The sequence below is a fragment of the Ambystoma mexicanum genome, chromosome 1q, assembly GCF_040938575.1.
Source record: "Ambystoma mexicanum isolate Mex_15411 chromosome 1q, UKY_AmexF1_1, whole genome shotgun sequence".
NCBI lineage: Eukaryota > Metazoa > Chordata > Amphibia > Caudata > Ambystomatidae > Ambystoma > Ambystoma mexicanum.
In genome coordinates, this window is record NC_090922.1 from 662,975,811 (window position 1) to 662,992,800 (window position 16,990).

At 41.6% G+C, this 16,990-nt stretch overlaps 1 protein-coding gene across 1 annotated transcript in view; it reads left to right on the plus strand.

Annotated features, from left to right (window-relative positions):
• The window catches only part of LOC138534963 (dimethylaniline monooxygenase [N-oxide-forming] 2-like), a 346,864-nt gene that overhangs the window by 266,869 nt on the left and 63,005 nt on the right, over nucleotides 1-16,990 (plus strand). The window contains exon 6 of the mRNA XM_069641259.1: nucleotides 8,832-9,028. Coding sequence (XP_069497360.1) covers nucleotides 8,832-9,028 — 197 coding nt within the window. The remainder of the gene's footprint in view (nucleotides 1-8,831; nucleotides 9,029-16,990) is intronic.

Genomic DNA, 16,990 nt, shown 5'->3' on the forward strand with positions numbered 1-16,990 from the left:
GAAGGGCCGACTCATGGTGTCGAGATGCGGCGCGATGCAGAATGATGGAGAACTGCTCGCTGGAGTTCCTGGAGGAGGCCGAGTCAGGTGCGTTGCTACCCAAGAGGGTACCTTCTGTTCTGATCTTCTACAGATGCGGCGGCCCTTGGATAAGCGTGAAGGCGAGGTCCGGATGTTCTGCAGGTAAGGCCTTCAATGCGTGAATAACTCTTGTTCTTCTATTTTCACAGGTGCCGATGGATAGAAGACTCTGGACGGGCATGGCAGAAAGGAAGCAAGAACTGACATGGTGAGCGTTACGCTGCAGGAGTGCAGATTAACGCGAAGCGTGTTCAGTTTGCAAGGTGCGGTTTAAATAGCCTTGCAAGTAGTTCCAGGAAAATAGGCCGCTTCATCGTATCCTGTCTCTCAGAAAAAGTAGTCCCAAGCCACACCCTGTTCTGAATGGCTCAGCATCCCAGAGCCAAATAAATGGACCATGTATTTAACACTTACCATGAGCCTAGCTGGGGCCTGGGAAGTCCCAAAGGAGGCCAGGGTCTGGGCTGGGCTCGCGGGTTTCAGGGTTTTGGTGGCATGCACCATGACAGTTGCCTTTGGTCCTACAGCACTTAGCGAGATGCCCTTTTCTATTACAATTCCTGCAAAGTATTCGCAAATCAGGACATTCTGGACTGCTCACAAAATGTGATGGACTATCACATCTGAAACATCTCCTGGCATGACCTCTACCTCGCTGGTTGCTCTGAAAACGGTGAGATTCCGAACTGTATCCTCTGCCATATCCTCAGCCTCTCATCAGGTCTCTTGAGTTTCTGTGTTCTCCATATCTTTGTGTTACTGATGAATTGCCATCATTCCTTCTCCTTACACTAGTACTGGAGTTGTTTACACTTGCCACAACATTCTCTTGGGGATTTTGTAACATATTGACAGCCGCTTCCACTTTCACTGGCATTTCCTTCAACCTTTCTTCCAGTGTCTTAACACATTTTTCTGTGTATTCTACCTCCTTGGCAATTCTCAGAACGTCCTCTAAAGGTGGATCATCGTCCGTCCAAATTTCCTCACATACTTTGGCACTACTGCACTCCAGCATAAATTGATCTCTTAGTCTCTCTTCAAGTTGAAGACCAAATTTACATGTTCTTGCCAATTTTCTGAGAGATGTTATAAACTGTTCAACTGTTTCACCTGTTTCTTGTGTTCTCTTTCCAAATTTATACCTTTTAAATATGGTGCTTAGTTTCTTTTCATAATGTTTATTCATTTTCAAAACGCATTTTTCATACGCATTCATATCCCCACACTCTGCAGTTGGTAAATCAGGCAAATCCTCATATTTTTCTTTTCCTGCTGGACCCAGACAATGTAAAAACAGAGACTTTTTTCTTTCCACACTGTAATTTTCCCCGCATACAACACTGGCATTATGTTCAAAAGTCTTTAACCATCTTTTCCATGGCAAAACAGGTTCACCCACTTCAGGTAACAATAAGGTAGGGGGGGTATGCTATGCATGGCCATTACTCTGTCTGCAGCACCACCCCAATCAACTCTGCCTTCAATAACTTGAAATTGTATGTTTGTACTTTTATAGCTTTTACTATTTGTTGTTCTGGTAGAGTAATGTTGGCTTTGGATGTTCCTGAAGGTAAGCACTAAAAAAAACAAAAAATCTTTTATTTTTTAAAATACTGCGCCGAGGAAGAAGAGATCAGAATTCAATGAGGATTATGTATTGTGCCTGACTCTTTAAAATGGCCACCGCATGCAGCGTGATGACATTGCACGTCAATATGACTTTCCTTCAGTCTTTGTTACATCAGGGATGGCCTTCCGCCCCTTTTTCCTCTAATGCGGGCATGCGCATGGAAGACACACGCAGAGAGCAAACATATGGGGCCACTCACACTCCCTCACCTTGTCCGACGTTGCGGGGATCAGATTGGCCCATCACCCACATGGCCTCCTCCTCCAGTACTGCTCCAGCACCAATGCGGCTCGGACGTATCGCAAGGGACTCGCAGGTTAAGCCCTCGTTGCCACCTGCAGTATACACGTTAGGCGGAGGGAGTGAGTTAATTACTTTATTTATTTACTAAGATCAAATAACTATTGGGTATATGAATACAACGGCTGTCAGCTGTCCTCCACATCAACCGCCGCTCTCCGCTTCACTCTCCTACGTGGTGATGCATCATACTACACTAAACCAGACTTCTTATCTAATGAAGGTGTCATGGTAGTCATACCTGCACCTCGCTCGGGCTGTTTTTCTTCCTTACACAGCCTTATGTGCACTCATGCTCTTGCCAACCAATCTGTATTCATTCTGCACTACCTGCCCTAGCATGGCTGCACCTCCTAAGTCATTGCCACAAAAATGGCTGCTGTTCTGGACCATCCATGGATAATATATGTCCATAGACCTTATGTAAAATATCAGCTTCCACAATAGGGTGTTGATTTGAAATGTAAATAAAGAGGGAATTTAACAGACCTGAAATGTTAGAGGGGGAGCAATGTGAGGATCAAAGGGAAATGAGGAGAACTAGAGCAGTCTAGTGGCAATGTGGTATCAGCCTGCCAATAAGGAACATAAAGTATCCAGAGAGGAATTAATTGGCAAGAAGTGGAAATATAGGGCCATGCAGAGATTTATTCATCAGGAATGGTACCAGGGAGCCCAAGGGTAGAGGATGGGCTGATAATCTGTGATATTGAGGGGCTAGAATCACATGATATGGGAGTTCCACAGGTCACCGATTCTGTGCTGGCTGGGAAAAGAAAACCTTTGGGACCAATAGGAAAGTGACATTGGAGAGGGGTTTCATGGAACAGCAAGGTGGCGAATGGATATGAACGATGCCTGATCAGTGAGTAAGCCCAGCAAGAGTCAGAAGGTGACTAGGGGCACATCTAGAGAGCAGGCAGCACTGGTAGGCAACTTGGTGCAAAGAGGAGCTGTATAGCCTTGAGAGTAAGTCTATCAATGGCCAAATGTACTCGTAGAAAAACTGTGGAACTTCATCCTAAAAGAAATCTGGACAACAGGCACCTGGCTTTTCAGTACAACAAGATGAAGAACTATCCACAACCTAACCAAGTAAACCATCTGCAACAGGCTGCCACATGATGCCAGAACTGCACGACCTGACAACTTTTCAACAAATGACACATCTAAAGGTACACAAAGGTAAACTCCCTTTAAAGAACAGCACGAGAAACCTTCAAAACCTACAAACTGTACTTTTCCAAATGGGACAACCAGGGAAATTGCAAAGGTGCAACAGAATAATGATTAGGATTGCCAAGGTATAGCTCATGTCATATTTCAAGGATTAATACAATTAGACCAAAAAGGTACATACGTGTATTGTACGAGTAATGACAAGAAAGCACAATGTAGACATAGGAACGAATTGCTCAGCAATGAATTCAGAAGGCTTTAAAGTAAATAACTAGATCTTCTGAAATGTTCCTCGACAGTCTGTGTTTCTAATAATCCAGTGATTCACCCTGTGACTGAATCACATACAGTTTCTATTGGTCCAATATCTGAGCAGCACCCTTTCTTGTTGAGCCCCTTTTCCCCAGGAGACGGGCTCAACACAGGTCTCCTCTGGCAGAAACCTATTTTGAAAACTGATGTGTACTATTCATTGAGCCCCAGATGGGGGGCATTTTGGATATTCCTATTGCAGACAAAAATGAGGCAGTCTCTCTCTGCAAGATGAACCAGAAAAGAATGCAAGCCCTGAGTTGTGTAGAGATGAACTCCTAGCTCGTACCCTGTGGTCGCGGCATGCTAATGATATGGATTTAATTTGTAATCGTGAATCAGTACGACTCTAAATGGACCCAAGTAAACATTTACCCTGGAAGCCACAGAGTAACCAATGAAATTGGAGGAGGAAGCAGGAATGGCTATAGTAAAAAATTAATGATCCGATCAGGAACTATTGGTGCCCACAACCAGCCCATGGAATACCCTGATTTGATCCTTTACAACATTTGGATGGCAATTGTATAGGTTTGTTCAGGACATACAAAGCAGTAAAGGCGGTAGTGTTACCATCATTCCCAGTTGTTCCAAACCCTACAACCATAGTGTTGTGTATGCCCCTGACTGCCACATGGATTCGAGTGGTTGATTTCTGCTCAGCCATCTTTTCAGAACCCATCCACCACAACTTTTTCCCCCACCCAGGGCAGCAAACAACATGGGCCCACCTTTCACATGGGTACATAGAAAAGCCAACCCTTTTTTACGAAACCCTAAAAAAAAGATCTGGACAAGAATAACTTTTCATGAGGATCTATCTTACTGCAATATTTCAGCGACTTGTTAGTCACATCTGGGAATGCAAGAAGGACACACTGGTATTGTTTCGAGCACATTCTAGAGAGCAGAACACAGTACCTAAATAAAATGTACAGTGACTTATGTGGGTCATGGCAAAGCAGGTGAATGAACTTGATGCAATCACGAGTAGAAGCCATAACTAATGTGCCCAAACATGTAAACATTTGCCGAATTGGGTCCTTCCTACGTGCCACTGCACATTGCAGTCCGCGTATAACGACCGATTCAATTATAGTGAAACTGCTGCAAGAAGTCACCCTTGTGAATACACCCAAATCCCTCCAATGGACAGTGGCATCGGAAAGGGAATTTGTAGAAATCATCATGTGTTAATTGTGAATCACAATAGATTAATTAAACAATACAGTACAATATAAATCAACAATAACAAAAATATCAACACTTAAAACTGATGTATACATTTAATATGTTAAAATGTGCTTGGACTTGAGATCCATTACATTAATGAACATTTACATAATGAATTCATATAAACCAAACACAATATAAACATGTTACTAAATGCAGACAAGCAGAATCATCAGACCTGCAATAAAGCAAAGCCATTCCTTCCCTCCTATGGATTATTTGTCTCACTCGGAGGTGGGGTATGAACCGCTTCTTCCGAGGTTGATGCACATGGGGCGGGAAGAGGAAGCAACATCTTCGGCATTGGTCACACATTTAGGGAATGTAAAGGAAGCATTCCCTAGCCATCTTTCAGTAAAGGATGCCATGGGTAGAATACCCGATTTGAATTTAGTGATTACCACTCTCCCAAGACCTGGGGCTACTAAAGTAAGATGCAAAATGGTTAGATCTGCAAGGAATCCAGCAGGCAATGGAGTCTGGCATCTCCAATTTCCTTTTAAAGAAGATTGGGTCAGTTAGCTGGCTTTGGGACTCATTAAAGCCAAGTTTATTTCTTGATTTGTAAATATTTGTAAAAGGAAAAAAGCTAGAATATTATGAATTATGAAGCTGTATACATGCAGTTCGGATCTTTACAACTAAAGCACTATCTACTAGTTGGCCAAGAGTTAACCAGTGACCATGACTTGAAATCTAGAAAATGCAAAGCCAGAAATTGGGACCTATGAATGTATGGGAACTGAATTATTGGCGATATCATATAAAGATAGGATTTGAACATGATTTGAGCAAGGCGAAATGTGTTCATGAGTGGAAAAATAATTCCCTTAGGATGTACTGTAACCGCTTAGTGGCAGATCCCACGGCCCAGCAGATTTGCATTCTGGGAATGTGGCTCTGTTCTGAGACATGGTCGATACCAAGATGGTGGTGTTTTGCTAAAAAAGGAAAAGCCCCCAAAATAATTAATTCCTGTTGGCCTAACTCACTGCTCAACTGTGACAATATAAGAAGAATTGTGGCAAATAGGCTGGCTGGAATAATGACTCCAGTGGCGCGTCGAGATCAGCATGGTTTGTGCAAGGTCGCTCCACAATGAATCCTGCTGGATTGCTGAACAGACGAGCTCCACTGTTAGACGTGTACTCAGAAAATTCAGCAAAAGCTTTTAATGTGGTGGAGTAAATATTTCTGTGGTCTGCAGTGAGGCATATGCAGTTCTCCGATGGCTTGATGAACATTGTTCAGGGACCTTATTAAGGTTTGAAGGCAGTGAGAGTACAAAATGGGGATCAGTCAACTAACTACCTTAAGAGTGATGGCATGTGGCACTTGTTTGGGTTGTCCGTTGCCTCCCTTATTATTTTGACTATATGTGGAGCCCCCTATGCATCTAATATGGCAGGACCCATCATCCTCTCTGTTTATGGTCGTCCAGCAGTCACGCTTGCAATGCTCTTTGGTATCAAATTGAGTAACGCAATTGTCAAGAATGGAAGAAAGATACTTTGACCAGATAGTTTTGGAGTTGCCAAAATAGTTGAGCAATGATGCCTACTCCGTTTTACCATTTTTTGTTGAATCCGTCTAGTCAAATGATTGCCTTTGTCAAGGGAAGGTAAAGCTATGCAAGACAGGACTGTGTCCAAACCAAATAGCAATTTTTTTTTGTGCCAACGTTGCTTGCTGACATACGTACACAGTCACTTCCTACTGGTGCACGTGCACCGATGGAGAAGATTGATCCCGGTCAGTCTGATTGCAGGAGAATCCTTTGATAAAATGAGCTTCAGAGCAGGAATTGAGCAATGTACATTGACACCTTTTAAATACATATTTGCTTTTTCAATAATTAAGCAATAGGAAGCCGTACACTTGGCACTGGGTTGGTTGCAACAATTATACCCAAGAACACTCGACTGAACCAAGGGTGCACTCTCTCCCTTTACCTTAATGTGCCTTTTATTTTACCTACTGCCCTGAAACAATTGCCGATGTTCGACAGATAACTAAATACATTAAATATACTGTCAGGAAAGGTAAAAGTGCCCACAAAGATAACGCAGGCATTTAAGCGCAATTTTAATTTAGGCAAGTGGACATTGCAGGTTGTATTAGAGTGCCAGTAGCGTTTTTAATGAGTAAGATCATTGACTTCCGCAAGACACTTGCCAGTTGGAACTAAGTGCGGAAGCAGCTATTTTAGGACTCTTGCTACTTAACGCTAAATATGGAGGGTAGTGTTCGAAGCCTCAGTAGTGAGTCTATTCTCATAGTTATTCTATGGGTCACTTAAGAGAGAACGACCTAGGCAGGCATTACAACATATGCTTTTGTGAAGAATACAAGGTTTCTGCCAAATAACCCTTTTTTGTGAAAGGAGTGTATTCTGCCGTATTGTGGTTTTTTTTACTTTGTATTAATCTTCACATTTCAGGAATGTGCTTTTGTGAAGAATACAAGGTTTCTGACAAATAACTGAACCTTTTTTTTTTTTATAAAAGGACTGTATTCTGCCGTATTGTGTTTTTTTACTTTGTATTAATCTTCACATTTCAGGAATGTGCTTTTGTGAAGAATACAAGGTTTCTGACAAATAACTTAGCCCTTTTTTTGTGAAAAGGACTGTATTCTGATGTATTGTGTGTTTTGTTTGCTTTGTATTAATCGCCAACATAAATACATTTGTCCTAGATGGGATAATTATGACGGGGCAGGTTTTTGGACAGTGTGTATAGGATGTAAAGTGGATTAAAGTTTTGGGGCAAACCGGCAGGCCCACATCAAACCTAGAAATGATACAAAAACTGAATTCTATACAATGTAGTGTGCACCACCTTTTAAGATTCACAAGATATATAATTTCACAAGATAAACAATTTCTACTTTTTTTGTAGGATTTCAGTATTCTTATTTGCACTATATGGAATATTCTGAATTAAAGAATCTACAGAGAAGAAGTCATTTTTGGGTATTACCCAAATTGACCTTTTACAATTGACCTTTTGCACAATTGACCTAATTATAGTGGTCCTAATTGACCTTCTGCACAATTGACCTTTATATTATTTTATTTATTTGATATATGTATTGGGTTGGTTTTGGATTATAAATAATATAAGGGGATTGGGTGGAGGGTTGTGGGGGGCTTTGGATTGGGTGGAGGGATGTGGGGATTTTCGCCCGCATATATGGCCTAATTGACCTTCTAAATTAGGTCAATTCTCCCGAGGTCAATTCTCCCGAGGTCAATTGTGAAAAAGTCAATTAGTATACAACCCATTTTTGTGCTCGATGCATCCCATTAGTGATCAACTCTGTATCAGTTAATAAGGCATTAAATCCACCAAAAAGCCATCCATTATTACATTTACAATTTTAATATAGAAACATCCATTTTATAAAGATAGGAGACAAATAGTGATGTCCAATGCATTTCGGATCCCTTTGATCCTTTATCGGGGAACCATCTAAGAAAACTATACCAAAAACGAAAATTGGTAAAGAAATCAAAGTTAAAGTTATGAAAACTTATATAACTGAATTTCACAGGTACAGTATTTGGCATGTTTGACACTGTATGCAGAAATATTTGGTTTTCCGCTAGATTTGACCCTCACTTGAAAAACTCCGAAATTTCGCTGAAATTAAGATTTCACTCACAGGGTTTATTTGAGTGCCGGATCCAACAACTTGGAAGAGAACTAATTTGTCCTTTCGCTCATGAAGAAATTAATAAACAGTCTAAGAAATATACTATTTGTGAGTTATGATACACAATGAGTTTTTGTGAGTGAACAATGTAGACTGTTTATATAACCAGATATTTAAACTGTTAGGGTTTGAGAAGGAAAAACAAAATGCTGATGTAATGTTATTTATAAGATAAAAGGACTGTTGTTTGCACGCTTATTAAATAAAGGTGCACGGCCCTGTAATGTTGCCTGTAAATTGAATTATTTGGTGAATTCAGATATTTACTTTTGTAGTTATATATATTTTTGATAAAGAAGTGCTGAACAAATAAAGCCGATATCTCTAGATGGCATTACGGTGGCGACTTTGAGTTGAGTCCTGTTTTATGTTGCAGGTGTTCATCAGCACTAGGAGAGGTTGTTGGTTGCTTAGCCGTCTTGGTAGCCAAGGCTTCCCTTGGGACGCATGCTTTACAACCCGCTTCAAGACCTGGCTACGGCTTTCCCTCCCTGTCGCTTTGGTGAATTGGTTGTTTGTAAGGAAACTCAATGAATGGTTTGACCAAGAAGTCTACGGCTTGCAGCGTGACAAGTAGGTACAAGTTAGAGTATTCATCTAAATTGATCTGCCTATACAAAATGTTATGGCCAAACGTGATATTCCAAGAAGAGTGTTCCCCTGAGATGAGGAATGGACCAAAACGTTTGTGCATGCTTTTATATTATTGATTGTTAAAGCATTTGAAAAGAGGAGTACCATGTTGTCACCACGTCACATTCACACTGCTGTAACGTGGATGCCCTTCAACTCTCAGGTACTTAAAAAATATATGCACATCCCGTGTGACACCATCCACGCTAAAAAGCAAACCCTCCCACCACACGGAGCCCTAAACACAACTACAATCTTTAAACTGCTTGCATAACTGCTTTCGAAGAGCCCTCTTTTAGTTTTAGCTTTCAGGTGGCGCCAACACGCCACATATACGCTGAAACTATTACATTTCACTACAGCTAGGAAGGAGATCGTAGGAGGGGGAAACAACTTGTGGATTTCTTTATTATTTACTCCCCCATTGATTGCCTATGGCCATTCCCACCCACGACCGTCCTTCCCCTCCCCAAAGGCATCCTCCTAGCATCTCTTTGAGCTATCTATATCAATATGTAACCTTATACTTTGTGTTGTAAGTGATTGTGCATGTTATTTCAAAGCAATCGTCTGAGAGTTAATCTGTTAATTGCAGTTGTATATGTGTGACTGGCGCAATAAACATGTCTTAACCAAGAGTCTTCAGCGACTTTCTTTACATGTCCTTGCACTAAAGTGCTGTTAGAAAAAAACATTGACAAAACCAACATTTTTGGTTTTTCTATAAGCATTAGATATGCAATTACCAGGCACTGCTATCCTATGCTCAGGTACTCTCACCATGTTCTAGCTGTTACCATTGCATGGTCATGTAATACCATGATGGCAGTGACTGGCAAATGCCTATCTCTGGCTTGCACAAAAGCCAATATTGTTGGCTTTGCCAATGCTTCTATTGCTATTCTCTATTGCCTTGGTATTCCCTATCCCAGCAATTTCGGAATACATCAGACATGCCCAGTTTAAAGAAATCCCCAAGAACCTACTGATGCGTCCAAGGATGGTCATCTCAGCAGCAATATCTCTCCTCTAGCAATCATTTGAACACCTCTGAACAACAAGTCCCTCACTTAGAACACCTGCATCCGTTCTCCTTAATGATACTTGTAACGAGGTTCCACACTCATATAGTTCCACGGAGTTCTGATTAGCATTTGGACCCAGTGCCTGACCATCTGCCAGATTTCTCCGTGATCCATCCACCTGCTAACCCTCTGAAGCAGACTCTCGTAACTTCAGCTTTGTACAATGCCACCACTCCCAATGTACAGAAGGCACTGTTCTAAATGAGTTTACATCCTACCTCTCGGGCAGACGCCAGGACATCCAGATGAACTCATTGTGTTCTAACCAGCTCCAGGTCTCCTGCAGACACCCCCAAAACTCCATCCTCTCACCAATCCTTTTAAACATTTATATGGAGCCTCTGGGCGCTCTGCTCAAAGATCCCAATATAGCCATCCACCAATAAGCAGACGATACTCAGTTGTACATGAGTAAATGGCGCACAGGACATTTGACTCTGCGATTATCTAGCCATCATCCAGTCCTGCATGTCAACGGCCTAGCTCAACTAAACCCATCCAAGACTGAATTAGTCCTCATCGATCCACCCGCTAAAACAACTTGTCCAACAGTGGCTCAATGAAATGCACCAAGAAGGATTTCATCCACAACTCGTGAACGCAGCAAATCCTTATGCTTCAACATTGACAGCAGCCTGTCCTTCCAGAAACACATAGCCATAAAGGCCCAAAGAGCCTGGCTCTGACTCTCCACCCTTCACAAAATCAAGTCCTTCTTCCTGCCGCAGGACTTCTGGAACATAGTGCAGGCCCTTGTAGTCTCGCACATTGATGGGAAAATGTCCCTCCTGATGGGGACCCAGCTGCTCACTTGGCTCCCCTAAAACAGCTCAACACGCTGCAGCACGTCTTATTATGGGTGCGAGGAAATTTGACTGAATCGCCCCCATCTACACAAGCTACATTGGCTTCCTCTCGAGGCTAGGATACTGTTAAAGACTGCATGCACCATCTACAGATCAGTGACGAGTAGCAGAACAGCGTACCTGAAGACGAAGTTCCACATATCGGGTGGCACACACTCTTTGCACAGCAAATAAAACAACCAGCTTCAATAACTTGCCTGCAAAGAGATGGCCCGCAAACAATTCTTCTCTTGTCATGCACCCACCCCCTGGAACTCGATCTAGGTGTCGGCTTGGAGTGCCTCCACAATTCCCCAGTTTTACAAATGTCTCAAAACATGGCTTTTTCAACAACACCTGATCAAGGATTATGCATATACCCATGCACAGACCTCAACTCTCAGTACTGCGTTGCCAGCCCAAATGTCGGCCACCCACACTCTGTACAGTACTCCGCTGCTCTCGAGATAGGTCTGCGTTTTAAACAATAAATGACATTTTAACAAATTGGAATTGTAGTATGCATAAAAGGGACCTAAATCTACTCCAGTACTAAAACATTGATTTTTATGAACTTCTTTTGCAATTTGTTTAGGGCACACCGTATTGTACAGGCCATCTGGTGAAAGCTTGGCAAAATAGTTTTGATCATCCTTCGAAATTAGAGGCTGGCATCGACTCTGAAAGGCTGGGGTTGAGCGTTCCAAAGAATAATTTCTCTTATGGAAAAGCTTCTGCCACCAACAAGGAACGCCATCAGGTTCATGGAGGTTGCTGGCGAAAGAGAGAAGTCCTCTTGAAGGGAATAAAGCATAGAATAGAAAGGTCATTGGCACCTGAATTGGTGAGGAGTTTTGTAGAATATGAAGCGTTGCTTGGGCAGATGGAGGAATTATCACTTTCTAGAAGCATGCTTCAGTAGGCCTACTTAGAGGCCTACTGACATATCCCTCTGCACAGTTCATGACCTTTCAGTTGTGAAAGTAGGCATTCACCCCGCATGGATGAATTACAAAGCTTTTAGTGCAAAATATCCCGCCCGAGCTGTTCTGCTCACGCATCTAGTTCCCATGACACAGTGGTTCTGTTACAACTTTCCCCACTCGAGCTCTGACACTCAAGTCAGAGCTTGAGTGATAAATGGTTAAACTTGTTCACTGCATTGCATTCACTGCATTGCAATAGAAACACAACAATAAGCAAAGCCAACACTTCTGGTTTTTGTGAAGGCATGGTGTAAGCATTTGTCGGACACAGTTCCTAGCAAATTAATATTTGATACTTCCATAAAAGTTAAACCTGTTAGCTTTCTCAATGCTGGTTTCTAACTTAACATCAGTGCATGGAACTGATATAGATATTGGCTGTTTATTGCACTAGTACATACATTTGCAACTGCTGTTAACGCTCACCAGACTGTTTAGACATAACAATGTTATGCCAAAGTTTGATCGATATAGAGTACAGAGATCCCAGGAGGATTTTTGGACAGAAAGGTACAGTGTGGGAATGGTTCTAGCGATTATCATAGCAATGGACAGTCAATGGGTGGGTAAATAACACCCACACCTGGTGTATCCCTGCTCTAAAGTCCGCTTCCTTCCCTTGGCTTCTAAGCGATGCTTAAAAAAACAAAATCCTCTCATGTGAAACTAGTTGGGCTGAGGGAATTGATTTATGTCTCTGCACAGTTCCTGCCCTTTCACTTGTGAAAGTAGGCATTCACCACGCAGGGATGAATTACAAAGCTTTTAGTTCAAAATACCCCGACCAAAGCTGTTCTGCTTACACATCTAATTCCCATGACATAGTGGTTTTGTTACAACTTTCCCAACTACAGCCAAAGCACGAGACAGCTTAAGTAAATTAGTCGAACGAAAGTTTTTTTACATGACCCACAAATGTGACCCATCTGCCGTTGCCGTTTCTCTGCTAATTGTTCTGTTTAAAGAAAGGCTTACCTTAACCATTATCTCAAACTCAAACAATCTGCTGTTGATGCTTGTGATTTTGAATTTCCGTGGTCATGTATTCCCTTTTGTGGTCCTTCAGTTGCTTGGATTCCCCACACCTGCATAAATCAACGGGTAGAAGGTCACCATGTTCCATGGTGTGGATCTTGGGCACTGCTGCACAGAGTGCCACTTAATCCTACCAATTGGGTTGCACACCAATGCACAATAAGAAACCTAGGTGAAAAGAAAGAACGCTGCAACCAAACACTGGTTTTATCCCTCCAAATATTCTAAAAATGTTTATCCATTCTCTGTTCATGTTAATCTGTCACTCTCATTCAATGTGTTTGTTTTGGAAAGGTCAATGATGGCCTGCACTCCCCATTGCCAAAGAAATATAGACCATAAGTGCTTCAAGGCTGTACCAATGGAAATTAATTGTTCTCCAAATGCCACACAACATTGACATTAGACAAACTTTCCTCTGTCAGGGTTCTTTCATGGACTTCCTGAAAATAGATCATGTAACTCCTTCCATTAGGCTTTCTCTTGACTCGTTAGCTAATTATTGGTAAATGTATGCCCTATCTTTGGGCATATTTTTTTATCTTGCATTATCCATGCAGCTAAAGCACTTTGTGTCGGAAAACTATTTGCAGACCATGTGTTAACAAGGCTTCCAACCGGGATGCAGCACCAATATAGCTACCCTTCAAATGATGTAGTGAGTAGTAGAATGGGTCCCCCTTTGTACAAGCCAAAATGTTGACAGGTGGTCATGCCCCCTTCTTCCGGTCTTAGTCCCCTATTGATATGCTTAAATACAAACTTAATATACATTTGATATGAAAAGGATATAAAAAATGTATATCGATTTTATATCAAATATATATTGGCTATAAAGTGTTGTATAATTTATTTCAGTGTTGATATGAATTGAATATATATTTTTAATAAAATCTATATATAGATGGGAGCGGCACTCACCGATGTTGCTCAATTGAGCGCCGAGAGCAAAGTGAGCTCTGAAGACAGGGACTGTGAATCTTGCGTTTCGCAGAGTGACGCAGTGATGATGTCACAGAGGGTTTCCACTCGGGGTTATAGGAAGAAGATATACATTTTATAAAAAATTGCTAAGCCCTCCAAAGTTTTTGATAGCAATTTTATTGAACCCCAATAATGTGTATATACATTTTAAGAATCCCAAGAATGTTTGATATCAATTTTGATCTCAAGGGATGGCCCTAAGGCTATGATGGTGTGGGGTGAGAGGCCAAGGTGCTTACAACCTGGATATATAGCGTTTGTGGTAGGCCTGGGAAACACAGGTGCTCTTTCAGCTTTCCAGGGGCTATCCAGGAAATGACGATTATGAACAGCTACAGGTATGCGGGGAAAATAACCCCTGGAAGCCCCAGGGGTCCCTAGGATAGTTATACCCCTTATTGTCTAATGGTGGGTGATGAGCTGGAAGATAAGCAGGATTTGATGGCAGAAAGCAAGGCTGGTGAGCTCTGTGAGAACATGTCTACATTCTGTTGGCAGCGAGCCACCGTTCTCTGTTACGTTATGGGGTGCTCTGTTGGAGACTGCATTCAAAACATTTAAGGAGCATGTGCCCATAACAATTGCTAATCTGGAAATGGTGATGACGTGGTTCTGGAGTAGCCAATGGGTGCAGTACCGGGGCAACCAGGGGCAACCAATCATGGCCCATGTGGGTTCTGAAGACAGTGGATATGAATCTATGTTTCTGCAGGCGGCCATGATGCCGGGGAGTGACTTCGCCCCACTGAAGCATCCAGAAAAATGGGGTCCAAGTGCACTGGCTATCGGACAGCCTGTTATCGAGTGGGTATATTTTAAAGCAAGCATTTGTACTTTGTAGGGTGTAAGAAACAACTATCGTTAAAACCATGCATTTGTTTTGTTTACACTCTCTAATCGATAAAGTGGACGGTATTGAGAAGAGCGACGCTGTAGCAGAAACTATCAATATTTATTGCATTTGCTGCTCAAACCAAATTGAAAACCCGTTGGATAGCAAGAATATCCTGTGTAAAGCTTGTGTTAATGGAGACCACCAACATTAAAGATGAGACAGTCACATCGGCTGTGACCTGGATTGAGATTCTGTCCATACAAGGTTTTATGGCCATAGTGGTGAAAATGTGTTTAAAACAACATTTTCGCATATGGTGCTCAGGACATAAAATTGATGACCCACGACAGGATGCTCATGAGTGTTTGGAAATATCCTTTATGCATAATTTGCTTTGTAAAATATGCCACATGTTGAGCTCTAAACACCTTTTAGAAATTATGTGAGTGACACAGCTGCTAGCGCAGCTAAGGGTTGGCATAGAACGATGCATATCTGAAACATTGTGGCCTATACAATCTGCTCACAATCCCCTTTTGAAAATGAAGCCGTTTAGACTGGGTGGTCGAGGTGTGTTAGAAGCATCATTGAGAAAACAGTTTGGAAGTAGGGGGATAATGTATATCAAAGACAGTATGGTAGAGCAACATGCACGGGGCCCCGTAAAGTGACTTACGAGGATTGAGACTATAGATATTCGATATTTCCATATGTATTTGCACTTATTTGCAGGAAATCAAAAATGAACACCTGTTGGAAAGCAATTAATTTAATGTCAATTCCGCTGTTGGATGAGTACAACGATTATTGCTGGATTTACTTAAGTTGCATTTGAGTACTTTATGTCCAAGGTTGCTGTGTTATCTGGAAGCACCAACGGAGCTATACAGAAGGGAATGTAACAATCTTCTATGTATAGCAAACATATGCATCAACACCAGCCACCCGCTAATGGACAACAACTGACAAAAGCACCACAAAGTTTTTTTGTGATTTAAGATCACTGGTGGGCCCCTCATTGCGATTGAAGGCGGACAACCTGCAGCAGAGTTTTTCGATGCATTAAAGGACATTGGCAGTTTGAATTTTTGTCAACCATTTCTTGATTATCTGTTTGCTTATCGACACAGTGAAAGACAGTGTGTCTATGAAGTATTTGCTGATGCATTGGAATTTGTAGCCGATAGGATTGTCGTGCAGCATCTGATAAAATCTGAATAAAAATCACGATTTTAAATGTTAATAAAACTGTGTTGTTTATAATACACAGTCGCGTATTTATGTTCAATGGTTTTCGGGGCACACCTGTTCAGCATGAAGTTGTTGGAAATATACTAAGACAAAGGGCCATCAAGAGGTTGTGGTAACATCTGTGAAAATAAAAAAGCCAGCATCTGTGAAAATAAAAAAGCCAGCATCTGGAACAGCAACAGAGTTCTACTCTGTGTCTTAACTTACAACGGGTGATTAAAAGAAAGAAACAGTTTCTCTAATAATGGACTCCACCGCAGCCTAGCATTATACGTATGAACGAATAAAATATATATTTTTTAAAACCAACAAGCGATGTGTGTTATTATACATGATAAAAAGAAGCACGTAATAAAGAACCAGACCATTTTATGAACTGTAAAAACATGTTAATATAAAAAAGACACATTTAGTACAGACAGAAAAACATTTAACGCAAAAGAAGAAATAAACCTGCAGATTCAAATACTCAACAACCAGACAAACAGATAGGACATGTCACTTATGTGGTGTAGATGATTTAGAGGTCGAAAGATGTCAGGGGCGCTGTGGAATAGTGAAGGGGCTGGCAAAGATTAACACTAAAAATATTTAATAGCCATAGGGGTGAGTCAATCTGCCCGGTGCCAGTGTTCTTTTATCAAACACAACACTGAGCATCTTTTGTAGAGTGACTGGGCTAATATCCCACCATTTTATTTTTTTATTGTGCACTATTCCCGGGTGTGTAACAATGATAAACTGTGAGGTGTTACATACGGCTTCCTATACAAAGGATTGCATCAGCTGGCCATGTTGTTAACATTTAATGTTATACCTTTTACTTTCATGCTGACAGTCCCCAGACAAGTGCGATAGGCCTATGTTTTGGGGCCACTGGA